At 36.6% G+C, this 26,607-nt stretch overlaps 1 protein-coding gene across 1 annotated transcript in view; it reads left to right on the forward strand.

Moving 5' to 3' along the window:
* ttc29 (tetratricopeptide repeat domain 29) overlaps nt 1-26,607 on the forward strand; it is a 225,685-nt gene that overhangs the window by 32,506 nt on the left and 166,572 nt on the right. The window contains exons 4-5 of the mRNA XM_051928172.1: nt 13,373-13,596; nt 21,574-21,759. Coding sequence (XP_051784132.1) covers nt 13,373-13,596; nt 21,574-21,759 — 410 coding nt within the window. The remainder of the gene's footprint in view (nt 1-13,372; nt 13,597-21,573; nt 21,760-26,607) is intronic.

Genomic DNA, 26,607 nt, shown 5'->3' on the forward strand with positions numbered 1-26,607 from the left:
GCATTTGGACACCAGATGTCCTCGGATACCACACAACACACTCTCTTTTTTGAGGCGTAGTTTTTAACAATTTATTTCAGGACTGATTAATGTGCCGATGGAAGTATTTGCAGATATTTGCACAGATACTCTGTTTAAATCTGTGCCTTTTTATTACATCATTTGCTTTATTTTGTATAAATATATGAATATGAATATTTGTAAATGCTTAGATATATATGTTTGTATGTGTACGGTACATATGTGCATGAACCGTACATTCATTAAATGTATATATATATATATATATATATATATATATATATATATATATATAAAAATATATATATATATATATATATATAAAATATAAATAAATATAAAATATAAATAAATATGTGTAAATAAATAAATAATTATATTTAAATAAACAATATATATATATTTATTCATATCAATGGCATTTCATTAAATCTTTCTGATGGTCTAATGTTTTATTTTTATAAATATATGATAAAAATATTTTTTTAGGTTTATATATATATATATATATATATATATTAAGCGGGTTTAGTGACTAATATGGTATGGTATATTTATATATGTGTGTATTGGGGGAACATAATAAATAAATACAGGGGTGGGCAAAAGTAGGTTTACAGTTTTGAGTACACGAAACACTGTTTATTCTTGTATTTATTTATGAATTATTGTATTATTTATTTGTATTATTTGTCTTCTAATTATTATTATTACTATTATTATTATTAAAGTTTGTTTGAGTGTAGCAAGTAGACTACAAGTATGTGTAAATAATGAAGGTTGTCAATTTGAGCACTTGCGAGGTTGTACCTAAGTGCACTGTGCCATTGTGACCTTCTTTTGAGTTAACAAAGCTTTTGTAATAATAATAACCTGCACATCTTTTTTCCATACAAACAACTGTAAACCTACTTTTGCCTACTTCTGTGTATAATACGTGTGTATGTGTGAATATATATATATATATATATATATATATATATATATATATATATATATATATATATATATATATATATATATATATATATATATATATATATATATATATATATATATATATATATATATATATGTATATATATATATATATATGTATATGTATATATATATGTATATATGTATATATATATATATATATATGTATATATGTATGTATTTAATATACTGTATATTTAGTATATAGTATATACATACACACACACACCCATATTATATAACGTATGCCTGTATAACTTTATACAATATGTATGTATAGAAAGTTAATAAACTGGCAATGCTGCACCTCCCTCATTTTTTTATTAGTTAAATAGTGTACAAGTATATGAATTTGCTATGATACAAGTTAAAATTGTGAAGATAAATTCCATTTGTACATTATTCTGTTTTTATTTTTGCTTAATATATTACTTTATGATCCTAAAAATTAACAGTTCACTTTGCATACTGTTTGTTCTTTTTTTTAGCATAATAGTAATTTAAATAATAAGGTGAAAAATGACATTTCTTTACTTGACTGTTACTAGTTATTTTATGTTGTTTGGATATCTTTGTAACCTTTTCATCCCGTTTTCATTTACTAAATAGGTTTATAAATTGAACATGACTAAATAAATCTATAAAGACATACTGTACTTATTTATGTCATGGGTTTTATTGGTCAGGCAAATAATCAAATCACTTTTTTTGCCAAAAAATTTATCAAAGCACTTGATCTGTTTATTCGGTTATTTAACCTGCACTTGTTTTAACATTTTCCAGAAGCATTTTTTTTTACAAATGGTGAACGATGTGGTGATCCTTTATTTATTTATTTTTATCTAAAGTTGTGTTTTTGGTAAGATGAGATTTGTTTTACACCTTGGTGTTATTCTGCACAGAATTGCCACTGTTCCTTCAGAATCATTTAATTATTAAATTTGCCCAGTAGAGCTATACATAAAAAAACTAACCTGTTGTGTTTTAGTAATAATGCTTTATAAAATGGTTATATGGTAAAGTGTTAAAGGAAATAGTCCATTTCTTTTTTCTTTAAATAAATTTGTACAAGCTGCTTAAACATTGGCCATTTTGTAGTTGAAGTAGAACATTAGTACATGACAACTGTACACCCTTTGAATCCTTGTGTGCCCAGCTACTTAAGTAAAAAATAATACAAGTTCTTGCAGCCTGGAGCTGTAATCTTATATGTACAGTAAATAGAAAGTTGCAAGCATCTTTGAATGAGGCAATTTGACTTGAAATGCATGATCGTAGGTCCTCAATGTACAATTCATTATTGGCACCTCCTTGACACTTGAGAAATAAACTTGATGCGTGAAATGTAAAGAATTAATGATACCAGTATTGTTCAGATATGTTCAATAACAATAAGTGTTGCCCTGCACTAATAGAGATTTATTTTAGAGATGGTACAATTCAGTTATTGGTAAGGTATAGTAACTGTTATTTTTTTTTTTTTTTAACTTTACCAAACACTTAACCAATTCATGTCTCTGAATGACTTTCTTGCCTATTTAGATTTCTTGTTTAGATATTCTGGGCTCACGGTACCTGGCAGTGTGAGATTTCATCTTTTTGGCATTTTAGAACTAATTGTTTTTTCTCATTTTTCTTAGCTGTCACATTTCAGACTGTTTATTTACTTGTGGTTAGAAATAAATTATGTGGAAAAGATACAGCTATAGTATGAATCACAACGCATTAAGACAGCAGTCGAGTTGTCATTGTCACCTGTCAGCTGTCATTAAACAAAAAACTGAATGACTAATCTAATAGTTCAAAAACAACAATTATATGCAAAATGAAGAAGCTAAATATTGACATGAAATTAAATGCTTAAAATGATAATTGAAAAAAACTGTCTATACAAAGTAAAATCTAGCTAAGTTGTCCTTGTGTGTTTTTATTTATTTATTTGGTTTAAACAGTGTCTTTCTCTTTAACGTTCTTCCCTAAATCTGTGACTGGTGAAGCACCAGAGCAACAGCTGTTGCCCGCACAGTCTCTGCAATTTCAGGCCCTGTGGCTTGACTCTCTTACAGAGTTCTCATGTAGCAGCTCTGTCGATGGCCATTCTCACTCTTCTTCTTGCGCTATCACTCAGATGTTGTGGACTGCTTGCTCTAGCAAACTTACAACTGTGCCATACTCTTTCTATTTCTTAATGATTGGACTGAAAGGGATATTCAGTGACTTGGATATTTTCTTGCGTTTTTCACAGAGTTGCTTAGAGTGTTCTTTGGTCTTCATTGAGTTGGTTATGCCGCCATACTGACAAGTTGGCCCTTCAGTATACAATGGCATTTACTGTGTACTACAATCAATTGAAATCCAAAATAAGTGGTCTTCATTGAACTAATTTGTGTCTTCTAAAACCAATTGGCTACACCTGTGATGATTTAGGCATGTCATATTAAAGGGGGTGAATGTTTGGGCCATCAATTATTTTGTGTGTTGTATTGGGGGTTTTATTCATAAACAATTTAAACCACTTTGCAATGATTTCTTTTCACTTTTTCTGGGTAGCATGGTGGCACAGTGGTAGAGCTGCTGCCTCACAACTAGAAGGCTGGTGTTCATCTCCCAGGCCCTCCCTATGTGAAATGTGCATTTTCTCCCAGTGTTCATGTGTGTTTGCTCCAGGTGCTCTGGTTTAGTCACACAATTCAAAGACATGCAGGTTAGATGGATTAGTGAGGCCACATTGGTCCTAGTGTATGTGGCGTCTCTGTCTTGTGTGTTCACATTGCAATAGACTGGAACCCTGACCAGGGATTGTTCTTGACTTTCCCCTATGCTTGCTGGGATAGGCTCCAGCTTCCCCACATCCCTCACTGGGTTAATAAGTGTTAGGAAGATGGATGGATGGATAGATTCTGTTGATCAGTGTCAAAGAAGCCAAATTAAATCTACTGCGACTCAGTGTTGTTTAACTATAAAATGTGAACATAGTATTTATAGGCACTGTTTATTGTATAAGAAGATATACAAATAAATCAACTTTAAAAATATGTCATATACATAAATATATACTGTATATATATATATATATATATATATATATATGTATATATGTGTGTATATATATATATACAGTAATCCCTCGCTACTTCGCGGTTCACTTTTCGCGGATTCACGACTTCGCGGATTTTATATGTAAGCATATCTAAATTCATAACGCGGATTTTTCGGTGCTTCGCGGGTTTCTGCGGTCAATGGGTCTTTTTACTTGCTTCCTCAGTTGGTTTGCCCAGTTGATTTCATACAAGAGATGCTATTGGCGGATGGTTGAGAAGCTACCCAATCAGAGCACGCAGTTAAGTTCCTGTGTGCTGCTGATTGGCTCAGCGACGGAGTGTTGCATTAACCAGGAAGTCTCATCTCACTCATTCATCATTAATGTGCTAATGCTTCAGGGGCCGTGTCCAAGCACCAACAGAAGATGCAAATGATTGCAGAAAAGGTAAAAGTTTTGGATATGTTGAAGGAAGGGAACAGCTACACCGCTGCAGGACATCGATTCTTTTTATTTAAAAAGGACGAAAAGCATATAAGATCTACGGCCGCAGTGTCCTTTAACCAGGGTGCAAAATGAGTTGCAAGTGGACGTGATAAGGCAGTAGTCTGGATGGAATCTGCTTTAGGAATCTTTGCAACAAGGTCGACGACGTCATGACCGCCTACAAGCTGCTATGTGTACTTCGCTATACAGTAAGTGTAAACTTATCTACCGATTTCATATTGCTTAGCAGTTGTCCCCGTTTTTAATAGAGTAAATGGTGGGTTGTAAACAATACAGAGAGGGTTTAAAAACGTCCAAATACACGTTTAATAATTAAATAAATATAAGTGTCCCTACTTCGCGGAAATTCAGTTATTGCGGTCGGCCTTGGAACCTATCTCCCGCGATAAGTGAGGGATTACTGTATATATATATATGTGTATATATATGTATATACAGGTAAAATTCCTTTACAACGAAATTTCCATTACAACGAAGTATTTTAATGGTCCTGACAGTTTCCCCATATGACATGAGTCTGTAGAAATCTCGTTACTATGAAATACATTCAGCAGATACTTTCATTACAACGAAGTGCCCAAAAGACCTTGAAATGCCTGAATGATTCATCCTCAGGGCAGTTAGTTCTGTGGTCGCAGCTCAGTTGTGCACAACGATCCCCCAAACAGAAACATTGTCAGTTTTTTTTTTCTTTCTTCGAACTTTCCTCATACTGTTTTTTTTTTTTTTTTGCTGTGTTTGTTTTCAGTGATACATTTTGCTTTTCGCTCATCAACATTTGAAAACATCCATTGGAATTTAACTCATTGTCACCCTCCTATAAAAACGACAGACACGAAAAGATGACAACAGTTCATATTAGGAAAAAAAAACTAAATTTTTCCGCCTCTTGATTCCAGCGAAAAGAAAAAAGACGTTGCCAGTGAATTCGGAATTTCACCATCGACACTGTCAACTTTCTTGAAAGACCGAGCATAAAAAGAAGAAAAATCTTGGGTTGCAAACGTATGTGAACTGCTGCATTTGAAGACGTCGAAAAACAGTGATGCTCGTTCAAGAAACATTCCTATTAATGCGGCATTCATTCAAGAAAATGTGAGGTTTCTAAACTCTCTTGGGACCTCCCCCAACTTGACAACAAGCTGAAGAGCGCCCCGAAGTGCGATCACCGCGTCTGTGGAAGACTGTTTATATGTTGCCAGTGCAACAGCAGACTCGCAGCTGTGCTGCCACTAGCCGCCGAAGCAAACAGAAAAGATCTTGATGGGTGATGCAAGGTACATTGTAAAATGCAGGGAACAGTAATACCTGTACTTGGCCATGACCCTGCCTGACTGCCGTGTCTGTGTATAGGAGAGAAGCAGATCCCACTACAATAAGTAACCCTGCTGTTCCTGTTTTAAGCTGAATAAAGCTGGTTTTGCTAAAGTACTGTGACTCAGCCTCATGTTTTGGGGTGTAGGACAGAGACTTATAGTGCGACCACGATCTTTTAGGATTTCCTTCTGTGGCGCTTCACTGCAGCGCTCTGAACCTGCTGTTGCCCTGCCCTGGCAACAGACAATCTTCCACAGATGCGGCAATCGCACTTCGGGACACACTTCAGCATGTCATCCCATTGGAGGGGGGGGGGGGGGGGGGAAATCCCAAAAGAGTTCAGAAATCTCACAATATGAAGAAGAAGAAAAGGATGATTTGGCTTCTGATTGATAACTGTGCAGCCCACAACAGGCTTCCACATTTAGATAATGTTTGTGTTGAATTCCTCCCACCCAATTGCATAGCAGTGCTTTAGCCATTGGATTTGGGCATCATTCACACCCTGAAAGTGTATTATCGCAAGGAAATGCTGAGAAAAATTCTTGTCAGCATAACTTGTAGACAGGAGGAGATTAAAATTAACGTGAAAGAAGCTATTGAAATGATTGCAAACGCCTGGACGCAAGTTAAGGAAAGCACTATAGCAACAAATACAGAATCTCATTACTACGAAATTTTCATTACAACGAAATATTTTTTAGGTCGTTGTAACAGAATTTTACCTGTATATATGTGTGTGTAAATATATGTATGTATGTATGCGTGTGTGTGTGTGTGTGTATATAATAATATACACATACAGTGGAACCTCAGTTTGCGAGTAACTTAGTTGACGAGTGTTTTGCAAGACGAGCTAAAATTATTAATAAATTTTGACTTTATAAACGAGCGAGGTCTTGCAATACAAGTAGTATGTATACACTTTGTCTGCTGAGCGTCATGTGATCACAACTGAGCTGATGTTTCTTCTCTGTCTCTCTCGCTGCGGGATTGTGGGCAATCGTCTCCTATTCTCCGTCTGAGTCGGCGTGCCTCACTCATATAGTCAACATCCGTACGAAGGTATACTGTTTACTACAGCATTGTGACTGTGTGCATGTGTGTGTGTGTGTGTGCTGTGACGTGCGAGTCCCCGTCTTCTACCCGAAAACACAAAGCGGAGTCTCAGTACTTTAGCGACACCAGCTTTATTCAACTTGAAACAGCAACAGCGCAGTTATTTATTATAGTGGGATCTGCCACTCTCCTATACACAGACACTGCACATTTATAATGTTCCTTGTTCCTTGCATCACCCATCGATAGCAGGCGCTTATAGCATGTCCGCGATCTTTTCAATTAGCTTTTATGGCAAACTGCTACAGTGCGATTGCTTTGGGACGCTCTTCCGTGTGTCGTCCAATTGGGTGGAATCCCACAAGAGTTTAGAAACTCACTCACACCAGCCATGATTCTTTTCAAAGGTAAAGTGCAGGTTAATTTGTTTTATGTATTTTTACTTTATATTTTGTATTAATCATTTTTATATGAATAGTTTTGGGTTGTGGAATGAATCATCTGATTTTCCATTATTTCTTATGGGGAAATTCACTTTGATATATGAGTGCTTTGGACTACGAGCACATTTCTGGAACAAATTATGCTTGCAAACCGAGGTTCAACTGTGTATATATAATATAATATAAGCATGCACACACATTTTTAACAGAACACACATGCATTGAAGTATCACACAATGGAGCAATGTCAGGACAGTAATGACTTTATTTTGAAAATTTTAACGTAGAGCTGCTATAGTGTCCAGTAATGCTACAAAAAATGTTGCGTATTTTATTAGTGAAGTTTTGTATTATTGTAATGCTTTACTATCCTGCAACTCAATAGAGAGATTTAATAATGAAAAAGAGTGTAGGCAGCATAGTTTCTAATAAATTTGTATTGTGCTCGCCTCTGAGCAGAAAATGATTGCCTCCCATGATGTAATCAGTTTGCCCTAAGAAAGCTGATCAGAAGAATTCAAGAGCCACAGAATCTTGTGTAAATTAGTCAGGGTTTCCCAGTTTGGTTAAGGGTCTTATGACTGGCAAAAGAATAATACCACCTGATTTTTTTAATCTGTTTTTTTTTTTCAGTTTAGCACGCATAAAAAAAATCAATACCAAACATAAAACGTGCACTGTGGTGTATGGCAAGGTCTTGTGGTGGACAGGTAAAATGGCCCACTTCTGACCTTTATGATAAGAGATGCTTTAAGAAAGCTCTTCCAAATGCATTAGACCCCACCCCCCACCCCCGATAGTACCACAGTAACAAACAGTTTACCATTACTGGGTCGCAGATGCTTCTTCTCACCCCCAATCCCCCCATGGTTCTGTGAATTTGTAGCGGCATTCAGTTGAAGGATTTATATGTACAGACTTTAATGGTTTAAAGAAATTATATATTTCTATATAATTCGATCTCTTTTTTGCTGTTCCATTACTTCACCTGAGTAATAATTTCCGTTTGTTTGTGCTAATTCGATCTTTACTTTCTTTTTTTTTTGATACTTTTGAATTTTACTACTTTCATATTCTTTAACTTGCTCTGAATGTGTATTGCGCCAAAGTTTTTGAGCGTCTTTATGAAGTCTTAGAAAATATAAAACTTTTAAGAGCTGGGAGCACATGAAGTGCGTCTGCCAAAAGCATTCCAACAACTGAGAGGTTAGATGTCCGTGATCTTGTTTTAAATTATTTGTAAGTAGGGCGTGACGCTTCCAAAGGTTGTAAAGTCTAGTTTTGAGGGACGTCAAAGTGTCTTTCTGAGAAGATCACGTCTCGATCCAAGATTTTTTTATTATAATAGAGAGATATGCTTTGTTTAAGAGACTGGAAGATATAAGGACAGTCAAAAAGCTATGCTTGGTTCCATTACCAAAAAGTCAATAAATCATAATATCTAACTGCAAAACCATCTTTACTTGGACTTTGTTTTAGTTTTTAACCCTTTTATTTGGCCTACAAAAATTATGAAGGTATGTTTCTGGGGATTTTAGAAGTGTAGAAATTGAATGATCAGGTTTTGTGTTATTATGGGGGCCACCATTATTTGCTCTTTCTGATGACGTGTTGCCAGGCTTTTGCTAGACAGGATGTCTTTACTGCAACAGTATAAAGGCTAGTATCATATACTTTTTAACTGTCCAAGTTTGCGGGTAATTTAAAACAAACAAACAAACCATTGCATTATTATTACTAAGATATCTCTAGTTACAAATTCTTTTTTTTTCTTTGATTTCGATTTACTTCTTGGTTTTTTTTTTTTTTTTTGCATAGGCTTCATAAAATACTTTGATTATCGACTATCTTGCTGCAATTTTGTGTCACATCTTGACTAGGCATGAGTGGACCCCATGGAGATCGCTTCACCGTGAGTTTGACAAAATCACAAGTGTCTGAGAACTTCACCTAAATGAAGTCAATGGAGAAAAAAATTATATGTGTGTGATGGGTGTTTATGCTGCGATCGATTGGCACCCTCTCCAGTGGTTATTTCTGCCTTGAATTCTATACTTGCTGGGATAGGGTCCAGCTTCTCTGCCACCCTTCTCAGGATGCAGTTCGTTGGAAAAACAGGTGGCTAGATGGGGAAGGAGAAACTAAACTATTTAGTTTTGAGTGGATTGTAATGGTGCAGTGGCCTTTTAGGTGTTCCTGAGGGCTAGGGTACCTTCTGCCAACTATGTTGGACTGATTATTGTATGCAAAAATGTGATCTAAACTTAGGGTTGCCAGACATCCCTTATATACGGGACGTGTCCCATATTTTTGTCCCCTGTCCCATACTGACCTTTCAGGGACACCCAAATGTCCCGTATTTAGTTCATTTTCAAATTTCGTAATAAAAATATATTTTTACTACCTTCTTACAGTACTTAGTTGTAAATTTATAAGTAATTATACTTTCTTTTCTCAGATTCTCTTGATGAAAATAACGCAAATGTAACGAGGAAACCAGTGTTTGCTGCCAGTTTGCAACTTGTTCAGTTGCTATGGTTGGCTGAGGACAGCCACACTCTTACCGTTGTACTGTCCCGCCGTGCTGCTGTGCAGTTCTGTATCAGCATTGCAACATACAGCATCAACAAAGTGTGTTGTTACTATTTGGCATGACCCATTTTTTTTCTAACTGCATGTATTAACCAATAATATTTCTCTGTTGTCTGTATTAAATAAATATTTTCAAATGATTTCACTTTTATAGAATTTTTTTTTAGCTTGTATTAAATAATTTTCAAATGATTTTACTTTTGTTTTCCTCATAACCCATTAAAATCCTTACTTTATGTTTTTAACTTATGTCTCTACTTTTATATAATATATTGGTCTGGGTGTGTAGGGGGCATGTATAAATGTATATATATATATATATATATATATATATATATATATATATATATATATATAGTAATATGGAGAGAGATTTTAAGAGTGTCCCATATTTGTAATTTTTTAATCTGGCAACCCTATCTAAACTGTAAGACAGCAGTGCTAACCACTGTTAGACCACAATATCTCAAACAAAAAAAAGATGCAGGCAGAATTAGAACCATAAACATAATACAAGAAATGGCCACAAACTAGCGATTTAAAAAAAAAAAAAAAAATGGAGTCACAGGTTTCCAGTTTTTGGGGCGCTGAGTGGCTGTGCCACACTGCGACAGCATGGGACTGGCTCATTCCATTTTTTGAAGTCATGGCTCCGTGCAGCTGGCACTTCTTTTTTTGCTTCTACATCTGACTTCTTTTGTCAAGCAGAGAGAAATGTCTCTTAATAGTAATTAATCTTTTGTTATTATCATTATTTCCCAGGGTCTTGTGTGTTTTCTGATTCTGGTAGGGGTCGGGCTCATTTAAGTTGTGGTTTGACTCACTTCCGTGCCACATTTCTAATTGCTCATTTATTCTGCTAATGCACCTTTCATTTATATAGACCTGGAGCATTGCCAGTGAGGAGCAAGGGCTCCAGCTGATAAGATTCGCAAAAACTCAAAGTAGTGAAGACACAACATACAATGACTCTAAACTTTTCATTATATTCTTAATATAGTCCGCTTATCTACCCCTCAAATGAAAATACTGAGTTTTTTTTTTATGTATACAGGATATAAATCTGGCTAGAGTACCAATCAGGTATTGTGTATGTTCCTGTATATAACCTGTGTATATTCGCTGTAAATTATTCACACATGTTCAAAACAGATTGTGCACTTACAATACATGTTTGTGTTTGAGTCAGCACCACTCACTTCCTGATCCCCATCTAATATGGCTGTTTCAGCTCCATGTTGTCACGCTGAACTCTCAAAGCATCATGGGGCACTGGGAGAAAAAAAAATTTTCTCTAAGCTAGCTGCATGGAAAATTTCCAGGAAAGTATTCAGCGAACAAGGTCTCTGGTAAACCCAGCTAATCTGCTGTGAAAAACACTAACCGATCTACCTTAGTCCCAGCCTTTCCTTTTTGAACTCCTGCCCTCTCAGTTATGACCTTGACTTATTACAATCACGATCTGTCTTTTAAATTCCATCTGACTTTAAACTGCTGAAAACACATGCAGAGATTCAGTAACAAGAAAAGCAAGTAATGTAAACCATGCTGACAAGTCTTTTTATTTCATATCCCCAATCTTGGACAATGAGGAAGTGCACAATGCTGACCTTTATATCATCGCGATAATGACATCATGCGTCACACACTCCCTAAAAGAAAACAAAATGGTGTGAAAATTTTTTAGAATTGGGGGAAAACTGACCTAAAATTAAAAATAAATACAGTGGAAACTCGGTTCACGAACATCTCGGTACATGTACAAATTGGTTTACAACCAAAAAGTTTGCCAAACTTTTGCCTCGGTTCACGACCACACACTCGGTATACGAACAAGCCAGTTTCGCTTTCGGTTTGTACATGTTCAGTCTCTCCCTGTGCATTTCCTGTGCAGCGAGAGAGCATGACACACACACACACACACAGGCAGCACAAGAGAGAGAGCCGCGCACACACACAGGCAGCACGAGAGAGAGAGAGAGAGAGCTAGACGCATAAGGTAGGAAGGCAGTTAAAGAATGCACTGGGCTTGATTTTGTTTTCACTTCTGTTTACAGCGATCGGTTGCAATGTTACTTTTCTTGGTGGCTTATTAAATTACGGATTTTTTCAAATGTTCGTTTTTTTCCCTGTGCTTAAAACTCATTAAAAAAACTGTTTTTAGCCAGTGGTTGGTAGCGCTATAGCACGAACTATTGCAGTGTTAGTTTTCTCTGTTGTTCAAGGTTTTCTCAGTGTTATTCAATGTTTTTACATTTAGTTTACTATTACACTGTGCATTCTGTGGTTTAATTAACTATATTTGTGCTTAAAAACTTAAAAAAATATATATATATTTACATACAGTTCGTATGGTCTGGAACGGATTAATTATATTTACATACAATCCTATGGGGGAAATTGCTTCGGTTCATGACCAAATCAGTTTACGACCAGAGTTTTGGAACGAATTATGGTCGTGAACCGAGGTTCCACTGTATTAGAAATAGATCCCTTGGACTTCAAAACCCTAGTCATGGAACATTTGTTAAAAGACCAAGGATATTACTTGTTCTGTTAGAACTTTTTTGTGCTGCCTGAACTCATCCTTTCTTGTATGATTTATGCTTAATAAGTTATAAATATTTGAAGCTCTTTGGTGCTTTTCTGGGCACGACTATGACTATGAAGCACCCCCCTTCATATTAAAATATTTATAAATAATATACACAGTCTGTTCCAACTCTACTTTAAGACAGTTTTTTTTAAGTAATCAACAGAAGTTAGGACACCTGTGCAAATTGTTTGCTTCAACTTGCAAGGCTTATTTTACTTTAATTGCTGCTGAGTATCTGTAGGTTGTAATCTTTACTTGTTCTCTGAAGAAGGCTCATTTGTAATTTTTCCTTTTTTCAGTCTTTATTAACCTAAACTTTAAATTTAAATGTCTAGTAGCTTAGTGCTTACCTTTTCACTATTTTAGGTCATTCATTGCATTTCAGTTAAATATACTTGAAAACAAACTGGAAAAACTGATGCCTTCCAAAACGTTTGACCAGTAGTGTGTATTTACATATTTAATGGAATAATAAAAAGGTTTCAAATACAATATTGCATCTTTTGCAGTTTACTATTTTTCCTCAATTGCTGATGCCACTTATCTCTAACTCCAGTATTTAAATGCTTTAAAGATACAAGTGGAGATATTCATAGCTGTGTCCACTTTTTTCTTTTTGTTTCCTGCTGTATTTATTTTTTCTGCTTGTCGCAAATATAAATAAGTCCTGCTGATCCTGAGCATCTCTATAGAAGGTGACAGAGCAACAACCCCTTTAATGAGTCTAATTGACTGGAAAATCAAATGTATGCTGCAGCTTGATGCATTAGAATTAACCTTTTAGCAAACTGTTTTCTTTTTTTCTCTCTGTTCATTCAGTTACAGGAATTCTCACAAACACAACATCTGCATAGACATGCTGAGCGACGGTTATCACAAGTCCTTCTCTGAGCTCTTTACTCTGATCCAGAAGTGGAACGCCTCAAGGGAGGCTGCAGGGCCTGGGTCAGCCATATGGCATCAGAAATCCCTCGAGGAGCAGCCTGATAAGCTGGATCAGCTTCAGCACTTCCTGACCAGGGCTGAGGAGGCCCAGAGAGCAGGTAAACAAGGGAATTCTGGGAATCCAAGCAGCAGGTGCCTGGGGGAAGGATTGAAAATGGTTTCATCTGTGAATTTGCCACTTTTCTGTAAAATTAGCTCAGTGCACCACTTATATTTCTAGCACACTTGAGAAAAAATTGTCGATGGTTTTCTGTATGCCCATGTATTTGGGTTAGGTTTACCCCGTTGCATTTGCATGATTTTTAATCTCTGCTGTTGTGGGAAATGGAGATTCGTGGAGGTCACATCTTTCAAGTCTTTTGGGAATTCCTTTTTTTTTTCATATTTATGAGTTATCTGGCTGGGAGTTTATATATGCATAACATCAAAAAACATGGCAATAGTTGCCTGAACTCTGCCACCTCCGTAAGCAGAAATATATTAAAGCTTCTGTTAAGGCACTGTTATTGCATGTCACCGAGAGCTCTTCCATTGTGAGACAAATCTAATAACACTAGAAATCATATCCTGCGTGCTGGACTCTGAACTTAATGGCGATGGCAACAGTTGTATTTTTCTATATCCAGTAGATCTGAAATAATAAGAAAGGTTATGATCTTCTCAAAAATATTTTAACACTTTGTGCTGACATTGTCTGATGTTAAATGCTGACCTCAAAAAAATTATGAAATGCTTATAAATTATTAAAAATGTTTGAATGGAAATTTTACCCCTTTTCCCGATCATTTACTTCAGATTTTAGATCTTGGGTTGCTCATCAAATCTTGTACATTTAAGTTAAGCATTGTCGTCAGGTTTACCTTCAGCAGATAAACATAGCACTGGTGTGCAAAATTAGACTCATTGAAAATGGTTTTAATTGTGAATATTTGTTTTTATGAGCATTCATGAACACAGTAAAATTAGAGTGTTTCCATCACATCACATTTAAGTACAAAACTGAAAAATGTAATTTAAAAATAATCACTATTTACTCATGTATATAATATTTTTAAAATCAATTTAAATTGAAATAATTTGGTCAAACTAATGCTTTTTTACATATCCATCTTGATAAAAGGTCAAGTGTCTGTGAGTGTGTCTGCGTGTCTATGTGTCCATCTGGTTGCTCTGTATCTATTATATGCCATTTGGCATGGGATTTGTAAAAGCATTGGTAATGTTTGTGATGTGCCATCTGTTGGAATGCAAACCACAATGCATTTTATTAATACATGCAGTATAAAATACATTTCAATAGATAGCACAACAGAGAGTAACTACTGGACAGACAGAAATCCCATTTGGTATCTCTGCAGTCTGGACCTTCCACAATGGCAATGGAGCTGCAAGTTCCTGGAGTTAACTTAATGGACAGTCTTCATTACTTGAGCTGGATAACCCTCCAAACAACCTTTATTTTATCCATAGTGTAACCAGATGGAGTTCTGGGGGGTTTATATATAGATATAGATATATGGATAGATCTACAGAGATATATAGATATAGATAGATAGATATATCCATTCATCCATTATCCAACCCACTATATCCTAACTACAGTGTCACGGGGGTCTGCTGGAGCCAATCCCAGCCAACACAGGGCACAAGGCAGGAAACAAACCCCGGGCAGGGTGCCAGTCCACTGCAGGACACACACACACACCAAGCACACACTGGGGACAATTTAGAATTGCCAATTCACCTAACCTGCATGTCTTTGGACTGTGGGAGGAAACCGGAGTACCATATACATACATATATATATATATATATATATTTTATAATAAAAAAATCCTGCAACGAGACTTCTTGGAAGATTTTTTCAAGTCCCGCGAGTCGAGACTTTGACCATGAGATGTTTTCAAGTCACACCCTCCTCTCAACCATAGAAAACCACGCACACAGTACTCTCACCTCTCATTCGTGTGAATGCTTTTTACAGACATAGTTCTTTCTCTCTCTGCTCTTATAAATTTTAACGTTTTCCTCACTTTCATTTCCCAATTAAAGAAGGTGGATTATGTCCAAATCTTATTGGAGAATTTCATCACGAAGGGTTATCAACAGTAAAAATGAGTACACAGGCAATCGTACCACTGAGAAATGATGAAGTCAAACGAATTACCGGCAAAAATAATGATCGGGTACACGGCAAATTGGTTAAATAGACTTTGCTGAAACAGTTGGTGGTGATCGCGTGGAAGATGAAAACATCAACTTACAATATCCCATAGATATTGCGGTCTTCCACCGCACGAATTACTATTGGAAAGAAGGATGTATCCAAGAAAGGTAATGTAGTACATCTTCAGGGGATAACATTAGACAACAAAGGAGATCTTGATATGCCATTGTTTTTACTTAAGTTTTACAGTAAAAGTGTAAGTTTAAACAGTTTTTGCATTTTAATTCCAAAGCCAAACAGAACAAAATTGTATTACACAATAAATAACTCTTAACACAAAATGAAACATAATTTACATTCAAATTATTACATTTTAATATTTTCCATTATGGTTAATGTAAAACAGTTAGTAAATTGTACTCTGCATTCCCCATACGCAAGCGGCAGAACCACAAAGAGACTAGCGCATAGCACAAGCATGGGGGTTGGCGATTTTAGCGAGCAAGGGGCAAAGCCCCCTAGTGTGTGTGCATGTGTGTGTACATACATTATAGATAAATAGATAGATAGATACTTTATTAATCCCAAGGGGAAATTCACTTACTCCAGCACCACCTTACTGATACAAAAAACAATATTAAATTAAAGATTGATAATAATGCAGGTAAAAATAGACAATAATTTTAAATAATGTTAATGTTTACCCCCCCCGGGTGGAATTGAAGAGTCGCATAGTTTGGGGGAGGAATGATCTCCTCAGTCTGTCAGTGGAGCAGGACATTGATAGCAGTCTGTCACTGAAGCTGCTCCTCTGTCTAGAGATGACACTGTTTAGTGGATGCAGTGAATTTCCATAATTGATAGGAGCCTGCTGAGCGCCCGTCGCTCTGCCACAGATGTCAAACTGTCTAGCTCCATGCCAACAATAGAGCTATACTGTATGTTTATAAACACACAGAAATCAGCTTATTAGATTTCAACCCAACTTAGACAGTTAAAACAGCTAGTATTTAAAGAGGAAAAACATATACTTTGAATCACATTTAATTTGTCACTCCTTATCTTTTTGTGGTGCAAGACTTTGTTTGGTGGCATGTCATTTGTCTACTTTTTCTGGTGCATCAACCAGCAGTATTCCTCAATCATACTGACATCCTAACGTCCCTGGTTCCTTCTTTCCATGTCCTTGATATCTTGATAGACTCCTGATAGAATCTTTCGCCCGGCTCTTCACTCGCCCCTCTTAAGATTTTCAGGGAAAAATTCCAAATGGCAGTCCAAAAGGTGGACTTGGAGACTCCTGTTGCAACACAAATCCTTATGCTTTAATACATTTTTTCACATACCTTTTCTTTATAATTTGGATCTTTATTGTTAACTAAAAAATATAGAAGTGAGTGATATCCAGACCTCTCGTTCCAGGTCATTCATTACACCATCAAGTTCTAATATTCAAGTTCTTCATCAGCACCTGAAGTATTTTCTACTTCTGAGAGATTCTGCTGAATCAAAACTGTCAGGTGGATTGGGGATTGGTATAATCAGGTCCAAGTTGTACAGATCTTATTGCTGATAGAAGATTAGGATAAGCAATTTCTTTCTGATTCTTTTTATTATATCCTTAATCCGGTTCCCTCCATATCCTCAGAATGCCAAAAGCAAACACCTTTTCCTTACCTTTCGTCCATTGTATAAGTTCTTCAACACAAATAGAGCAGACACTGTCAGTTTGTCCTGGTCAGCAAGTCTTAGGCATAATAAGCATTTTTTTCACAAAATCTGTCATGTTCTGTCTCTACAAACATAGTGAAAAACATCAGGACTGTTCACACAACCTCTAGAGGCCATAATATGAGTTAACAGCGCAAAAAAAAAGAAACCCATCACTAATCATTTCTAAGTGCACTGACCAGCTGACAGAGTCACAGTGAGGTGTGTTTGCAACGCTCCAGTGATGTGGGAAGGACAGGACAGGCCAGGCCAGACATGCTGCTAGGACTTACAGTATCTCCGGGTTCAATTCCAGCTAGATTCTGTCTTTTTTATCAAATAAAATAACTGTTTTTAAAACATTTTAATATGAGAAAATATTACATCAAAACAAATTATCATTTAAAATGAAATATCAATACTTATTAAATATAGTGCAAAAAATATAAAACCTATAATTGACAACTAAAAAAATGTGTTTTGTGAAAAAATGTGAATGGATTTTGTTTTTTTTTTAATTTAGCATCCAAAAACATATAAAAATGACATGAAATAATCAAAACTATTTTTTTAGCAATGTATACTCATCTAACCTAACATAATATTGTCAAATCCCCTAAATCCAATTCAGGATAATAAGGGGAGGGGGGCAGATCCTTTCTCAGCATCATTGGGTGCAAGGTATGAACCAACACTGGATAGCTTGAGAGTCCATCACAGGGCCCACACACTCACATGCACACTCTCACAGTGACATAGGGTTAATTTGGAATCATCAATTAACCTGTCCTGCACAGGTTTAGGAACATGTGAGGAAAACATTACATACACAGAGGGTGTATTCCAACTCCCCACAGACAACGACTGGGTATGGAACTCAGACTCAACATACAGGATCTGCCTTGGCAGCAGCTCTAACCAGTGCATCACTGTTCCATTCCTTTCAATTGGTGCACTCCTTAAGTTCACTTGTGATTTACATGTGCATTTGGAGTGTGCCTCCCACCCCATTTGTCAATTTTTTAGTTTTTTTACCTGTGTCGCATTCATTTGTCTAATCAGCACTAGGCAATGATGTGCATGATAAAGTGTGCCTTTGAAACAACAAGCTGAACCTGTCCATTAGCATCCTTCTTGAAAATGTTCCCAGGACTGCCGAGAGCATGCCGCGAGTACAGCTAATGTCCTTTATTCATTACAAAGGCAGATAAAAGCATTTTGGCATCCCTTTCAGCCATTAACAAATCATTTCAATAAATGTAAAACTGGCAATACAGCCGACTTAATAGCTTTCTGACCCAAAATACAATTTGGCTCTATGTTACCAGAGAAACTCAGATAAATTGTTCCTTTTGTTATTCTTTATAATCGTGTGACTGCAAAAAGAGGTCAGAGCCAAAATATATTTACTGAAAGTACACTCTGAGATGGCTTCCTCAGAGGCATATTAGAGTGAAATGTGTTGTCACTACAAGGTGGCGGTTTTTATCACTTTTCCCTGGCACTGGCAAAAGTATACAGAAGAGAAGGTAACTGGGGAAACTTGACATACATGCACGTTAAGAATATCCTTATACCACTTTGCACGTCCTTTAACCCTACAACCAGCCATAAGCAATACCCACTTGCCACCACCACCACTCTAAGAAAGCTTTATACTTGCCTCCACACCCCATATTAACAAAGACATGGCTCAAAACATCCTTTTTAACCTTTCTTTTAACACTGACCCCTATGTACACTCCAACTTAGAAACACTTGTCAACACTACCTCCCACATTTATTCCTATTCCTCCATAATTGTCAGGAACCTGTTAATGATCTAATCAGTCTATTGTCCAAACATATTTATCCAGAGTAGGACCATGGAAAAACTGAAGTTTATCCCAGCAAGGCTTTGAAATATTGAGAGCAAACACCTTTTTCTAAAGTCAATAAAATGCCTATCAGAGCAGGAGCTGTACGATTGTTTTCCTGGCATAGGCAGGCTTATCTGTAATCTCTGCCCACCCCCCTATTCTGTCATGATACATTAAACAATAGACATCAGACAGATGGGCCTCTCATCTGTTTTTGAGGTCCAAAATAATAATTCTTTGCATTTACAGTATATAGCGCTTTTCTCACTACTCAAAGTGCTCAGCAATTGCAGATTAAGGGCCTTGTTCAAGGGCCCAACAGAGCAGAGTCCCTATTGGCATTTTACAGGATTCAAATCGGCAACCTTTCCGATTGCCAGTGCAGATCCCTAGCCTCAGAGCCACAGACACATGCTTTATTCCTCATAGATGCATTGGGACTCGTGAAGTGCTGGCACCCATATACAAAGCAATGACAACATTACAGCATAGTGATAAAAAAATTCCAACATTTTCTCAAAATGTCCTGTAGACAAAATAAATGTTATTTTTGTAATCCTTGTGTTTTAAAAACCCTTAACAGGTGAGGAACATACAAAAATTGATAATCACAACAGTCCTTTTCACTGAGATTTGAAAGTTAATAAGTTCCTGGTCTCCACCAACAAAAAAAAAAGAAGCAATCCACAGCAAATAAGTCTCAATACACAGGCAATCCATAGGCAAATTGTAAGAAAACAAGGCAAGAATTTTACAAAAACCAGAAAATCCAGAAACTCTGCAATAAACAAATGATTTCCTACTCCTGAGCCTTCTCAGCTGACTTAAATAACCAGAGGGAGGACTGAGGAGTGTTGACATCAGGGTAAACTTAAAGAGAAAGTACACATTTAATCAACATCCATCCATCCATCCATTTTCCAACCCGCTGAATCCGAACACAGGGTCACGGGGATCTGCTGGAGCCAATCCCAGCCAACACAGGGCACAAGGCAGGAACCAATCCCAGGCAGGGTGCCAACCCACCGCAGATTTAATCAACAACAACCAACAATTGTCAGAAATAACTTGAAAATATGAAGGCTAATAATACAAAGACACCAAAAACCAAACATATTAATACATAACAACAATAAAAAAAAATTGTAAAAAACTTTTTGTGAAAGAAATTTTATCCAGCTCGAATTACCTTTGCATCACAATCCAATCTGCCTACCACCCTTTAAATAATTTTTTTAAACAAATAATGAGAGGAAGTCAAAAGCACATATACAGGGAGATAAATCATGGAAGGTGTTTACCAAAATATCCTACACAAGAAGAATCTATTATTGAGCTTGCGTGTTCGAGATTTTTTATTAGGTGAGCACTCATTGGTTTTTATGACTTGCATTCCTGTGAGCCCACCCCTATGACTTAGGGCACAATTGAACCTGTTTGGTTCTGTTGGGGAGAGTTGCAGAATGATTGGAATGGGTCCACATGACTGGCCATCACGGGAGTACACCGTGACTGTTCTCAACTTGCTAAGAATATGTAAACGATGTCTGCGATAGAAAATCCCTGGAAAAATCATGATATGTTAACAGGGCCTTAATCTGCCTAAGCTCCAAGTTCAAAAACTATTTGCAAAAAAGTTGTACAATACATCTACACTTGTGTAGTGCCCTGGGATAACGGTTGCTATGGAAAGGAAAAACACAAAAGTACAATGAAGATGATCTGCTCTCGTTATTTTGTGTGTAAGCTGCATTGTGACTCTCATTTTGACATTTGATCCTGGAAAAAACGTATATGGGGCCTTTACTAATTGGGATTAATAAAGTATCTATCTATCTATCTATCTATCTATCTATCTATCTATCTATCTATCTATCTATCTATCTATCTATCTATCTATCTATCTATCTATCTATCTATCTATCTATCTATCTATCTATCTATCTATCTATCTATCTATCTATCTATCAGCTCTAGAATCCTAAAACGGTTTATGTTGTCTATACACAGAACTGGGGTGTATAATCTACATTTACAATTGCAATGTGGCCCACAATACAGGGTTTTTTTCTTTTTTTTTTTTAGAAATGCTCAGAAAAATTAACTTACCTAGTGTTACCAAGTAACATGGCGTTAATTCTAACATACCCTAGCAAACATCTTGAAACTGGGTTTCTTCTAGCATTTATAGTCTATGTATTTTTAAATATTTAACAACATGCAATGAAGAGTTTCACTGTGCTTTGTATGGGTGACAATTCTACTTCTACATGCTCAGTACAGATGGTGATTAATGACATGAAAGTAGAATGACTAATAATGATCTTTTTATGTTTTAGGCCAGTTGGAAGAAAGGTATAAGAATCAGCTGTCACTGGCACTTTACTTCAAATCAGCAGAGGATAAGTGGCTTTCTGATCATTTTTTTGAATCTTGTCTCAGCACTGCTAAGCTAATCATGGTAGATGGTGGGAAAAGAGAAGCTGAGGCACATTCAAACATGGGCCGGGTCCGTTCTGAGCATGGTAAGAAAAGTCTAAGCTGTTATAACATGTTATTAAAAGGCCATGTTGTATCTCGAACTGCTGCTAGTGTTGTCCCATTTGAAATAATAATGTTTTGTATGCAGTGTGTCGAATGTAAAAATCACAAACATCTGTTTTTGGTGTTTTTGTTTACCAGCCTGACTAAATCTTATCGGTTCAGTTTATAATTTCTAGCTGTCAGATAGGTGACAAATATTTCAGACCTGAACAGTTGACTGTAGATTTTTGAGATATGGTATGTCCACAGTCCACATTGTGCATGTTTCTCTATTTTTTTTTATTTTAATTTGTTATTGTTTGTTGTGTTGTTTCATGTGGCTAGTCTAAGCACTGTCTTTTACCACTCTACACATTGCGCCATGTAAGTATAGACCTTGAATTCACTAACAATTTGAAATCATGCTGTCTACAGTATCTTTCAAGAGAATAGTTAAATTAGTGAGTCACCCATTACATATACAGTTCCTCAATGATAAAAATCATGTGTCTCAGAATATTCACAGAGCCATGACAGGTTTCACAAACCTCAGTTACAGAAAAAAAGAAACAGATGGATAATGGAATTGATCTACTACACTAACCCAAGGATAAAACTACATCAATGCATCGATGACAGATGCTGCTACCTTCATGACCATGCCACCTGGCAACTGAAAGTCGCGTCTTGATAATGGGACTTGTGATGTGTTGGCTCCCATATACAAAGCAATGACAGCATTGCAACATAAAGATAAAAAAACTTTCTCAAAATGTCCTGTAGACAAAATAAATGTTATTTTTGTAATCTTTGTGTTTTAAAACCCCTTAACAGGTGTACTTTAATAAAATTGGTTCTGAGGAGCCCACAAAAATTGATAACCACAAGAGTCCTTTTCACGGAGATTCTCCAAAATAACATCAAATTGAGACTTGAAAGTTAATAAATTCCTGATCTCCTCCAGCAAAAAAGAAAAAAAGAATTTGCCTGAAGAAGCAATCCACAGCAAACAAGTCCCAATATGCATGTAATCCATAGGCAAATTCTAAGGAAACAAGGCAAGAACTTTACAAAAACCAGAAAATCCAAGTGTAAGTAGCAATACACACAGAAACTCCACAATAAACAAATTATTTCCTGCTCCTGAGCCTTCTCAGCTGACTTAAATAACTAAATAGGGAGAACCTAGGAGTGTTGACATCAGGGTGGCCCTGCCTCCTGTGGCTCCAGCCACAAGGAACTTAAGTAAACTTAAAGAGAAAGTACACATTTAATCAACAATAACCACATTTGTCAGGAATAACATGAAAAAAATGAAAACTAATTATACAAAGACAACAAAACAATTAACATATTAATACATAACAACAATAAAAAAAACTTGTTCAACTGGCTGTGGGATCTGATCTGTAAACATTTGTGACATTTTATCCAGCTCAAATTACCTTTGCATCACAATCCCATCTGCCTACCACCCTTTAAATATTTTTTTTTAACAAATAATGAGAGGAAGTCAAAACCACATATATAGGGGGATATAAATCATTGAAGGTGTTTACCAAAATATGCTACACAAGAAGAATCTACTGTTAAGCTCACACGTACAAAATTTTTTATTAACTGTCTACATGCTGGAAAGTGAAAATTGCCACACAGTTCTTCCAAGCTGCAAGAAGCCTCTCTACAATTAAGTGCTTTTCTTAAAAAAGTTGAATCAAGAGTTGCATGAAAGATTTTAAACAATTCATAAGCAGTCTAAATAAGTTGTTATAGAATTTGATTTTATTTTTTTCATAATTGTGTTTCTTTTTGAAGGAGTTGTGTTTCTGTATATCAAATCTTTTCCTCTATTTCAAATGAGTTTATAAATATTAAATATTACTTAGGAAATATTTCAAATATGGTACATCCTAGAGTAATGGATATTTTGTGGTGCTGGTGTTTTAAGCCATAATGGAAAATGCTCCCTCTATTTTATGATAATATGTAATTCTGTATGTGGGCAATTTTTTGTACACTTGTTGTAAGCCTTTGTTCATAATGGTTATTTCACATTATGGGTTTTTGGAAGAACAGAATTTGAATTTAGCCATTATTTTCATAATAGAAATTGTTTTCATAAATTATTTTCTATCGTCTTCGTTGCCATTTTATTTTCTCTGGGACACACCGTTTTGTTTTGCCTTCGTCGTAATGCAATTACAGTTCATATGGAGCGCGATCCTGAAAGTTACATGGTTCACATTATCCGAATTAAAAGATATTCAAAGCAAACTACCTTCATACATGTACAGTCATATGGAAAAGTAAATATATCCCATGGAAACTGTTGACTTTTCAGCATTTTTGAACAGGTAAGCAGTGATCTTTTATGTTAACACCAGTGTACACAGAAGTGTAGAGAATACATCCATCCATTTTCCAACCTGCTGAATCCTAACACAGGGTCACGGGGGGTCTGCTGAAGCCAATCCCAGTCAAACAGGGCACAAGGCAGGAACCAATCCTGGGCAGGGTGCCAACCCACCGCATGTACAGAATACACTTGACTTCAAACTCTTTCTCTGTACGTTTAGTATTCGTTTGCTCAGAGGTTGATGCGCTTGCTGTTTCCTGAGCAGCTCTTCTTTTCTCCACCCTAGTGGCCCGCTTCTTTTCTTCTTTCGTCGACATCTTTTCACATTAAAACTGATTAAGTCAGTTTTTGTGTTGCAATTACTTTGTACATTTTCTTTAAGTTTTCACTTAAGCTGACACTTAAGTCTTCAATCTGCCTCAAGAATGATTTAAGATATGAAGAGGTAGGGGAAGTGACAGCGAAGGTGTTAGGGATGAGAACGGCGTCCATACGCATGCACCGCACGGCCGCCCAACTGCCGAGAGTTAATTCTACAATAAAATAAAATACAAATAAAAAGAGGAATAATCTTGGAGGTCAATCATCACCCCAAAAGGGGATAGTAGACGTCATGTAGTAGATGTATACCAAATTTCAGGTCAATAGTTCAAACAGTTTGCGAGCTACAGGTGATTTAAAATCCTGGGCAGACAAACGGACAGCCACGGTAGCGTATTATATGAGAAGATTACCACAAAATAAAGGTGATATACAATACTTGGAGACAAAACACATGGGAAATTTGTCCTTTAATTCATTGGTTCAACAAAAATATCATTAGGTGTAATAATCTACTGGGGGGAAAAAGTACACCCTTGCCCTCAGAAACTGGTATTACCCCCTTTAGCAGAAAGGGCTTCTTATAGGCATTTTGCATAACTGCCCAACAGTCTCACTTCAGTGAAATTTTTGACCACACTACTCCATGCAAAATTCTTTCAGTTGCAAGATGTTTGTTTTAAGACCCCAACATTTCATAGAGAATTGAATCAGAGCTTAGACAGGGCCAGTCCATTACCCTTCGTTTTTTTCTTTTTAATAGATAGATAGATAGAACCCCATTCCTTGGTGTGCTTGATAGTGTGCTTTGGGTCATTATCATATTGAAAGGTCCATTTTTGGGTCACCTTCAATGTTTGGACAGAAGGCCTCACATTCTCATCAAGCACACTTAGATATGATGTAGAATTTACAGCTGACATCATGACTGGAAGCTACCCAGGACCCGAGGCAGCAAAGCATCTCCAAACTGGAACATTTCCACCACCCTGCTTCACATTTTTCTATAAGTTTCTTCTCCTGAAATGCAGTTTTCAGTTTGCGCCAAACATGTCTACTAATTCTGTGGCCAAAAAAATGTATCTATATTAATCTTTCCAGAGCACATTATTTCTGATGTCTGGTCTTTGCCTAGATGTTCACTGGCAATTTTTAGTCTTGCTATATTGGTTTTTTTTTTTTTTTACATAGGAAAGGCTTTTTCCTGCCACAACCTCTCATGCAGATCTAGTTTGTGCAGTCTCTTTCTGATTGTCGATATATGAACTTTAACTCCAACTTTTTTAAGCATTACCTGCAGAAATTTTGAGGTTCTTGGACACTTCTTTAAGTATCAAACAGTCAGCTCGTGGAGTGAATTTGGTAGGCTGGCCAGACTTGGACAAATTAGCAATGGATGATTTTCTTTACAATGGAATGATTTATTTCAAACAATTAGGCGATCTTTTGAAAAGCCTTTACAGACTCCTAGGCTTCCACATCCTTCTTTCTGAGGGCTTTCAGGAGCTCTTTTGATCATGGCATGATGACACCACACACTCCAATAGCTTCTTCTTTTGGTCTCTCTCATTATGGGTTGCCACAGCAGATCATCTTTTTCCATCTCTTTCTGTCCTCTAAATCTTGCTCTGTTACACCCATCACCTGCATGTCCTCTCTCACCACATCCATAAACCTTCTCTTAGGCCTTCCTCTTTTCATCTTGCCTGGCAGCTCCATCCTAAGCATCCTTTTCCCAATATACCCAGCATCTCTTCTCTTCACATGTCCAAACCAACGCAATCTCGCCTCTCTGACTTTGTCTCCAAACCGGCCAACCTGAGCTGACCCTCTAATGTCCTCATTTCTAATCCTGTCCATCCTCGTCACACCCAATGCAAATCTTACCATCTTTAACTCTGCCACCTCCAGCTCTGTCTCCTGTTTTTGGTCAGTGTCACCGTTTCCGGCTCATATAACATAGCTGGTCTCCCCACCATCCTGTAGGCCTTCCCTGTCACTCTTGCTGATACCCGCCTGTTACAAATCACTCCTGACACTCTTCTCCATCCATTCCACCCTTCCTGCACTCTTTTTCACCTCTCTTCCGCAATCCCCGTTACTCTGTACTGTTGGACCCAAGTATTTAAATTCATCCACCTTCGCCAACTCTAGTCCCTGCATCCTCATCATT

This window comes from Erpetoichthys calabaricus, chromosome 5 (genome assembly GCF_900747795.2).
Source record: "Erpetoichthys calabaricus chromosome 5, fErpCal1.3, whole genome shotgun sequence".
In the NCBI taxonomy this organism is placed as follows: domain Eukaryota; kingdom Metazoa; phylum Chordata; class Cladistia; order Polypteriformes; family Polypteridae; genus Erpetoichthys; species Erpetoichthys calabaricus.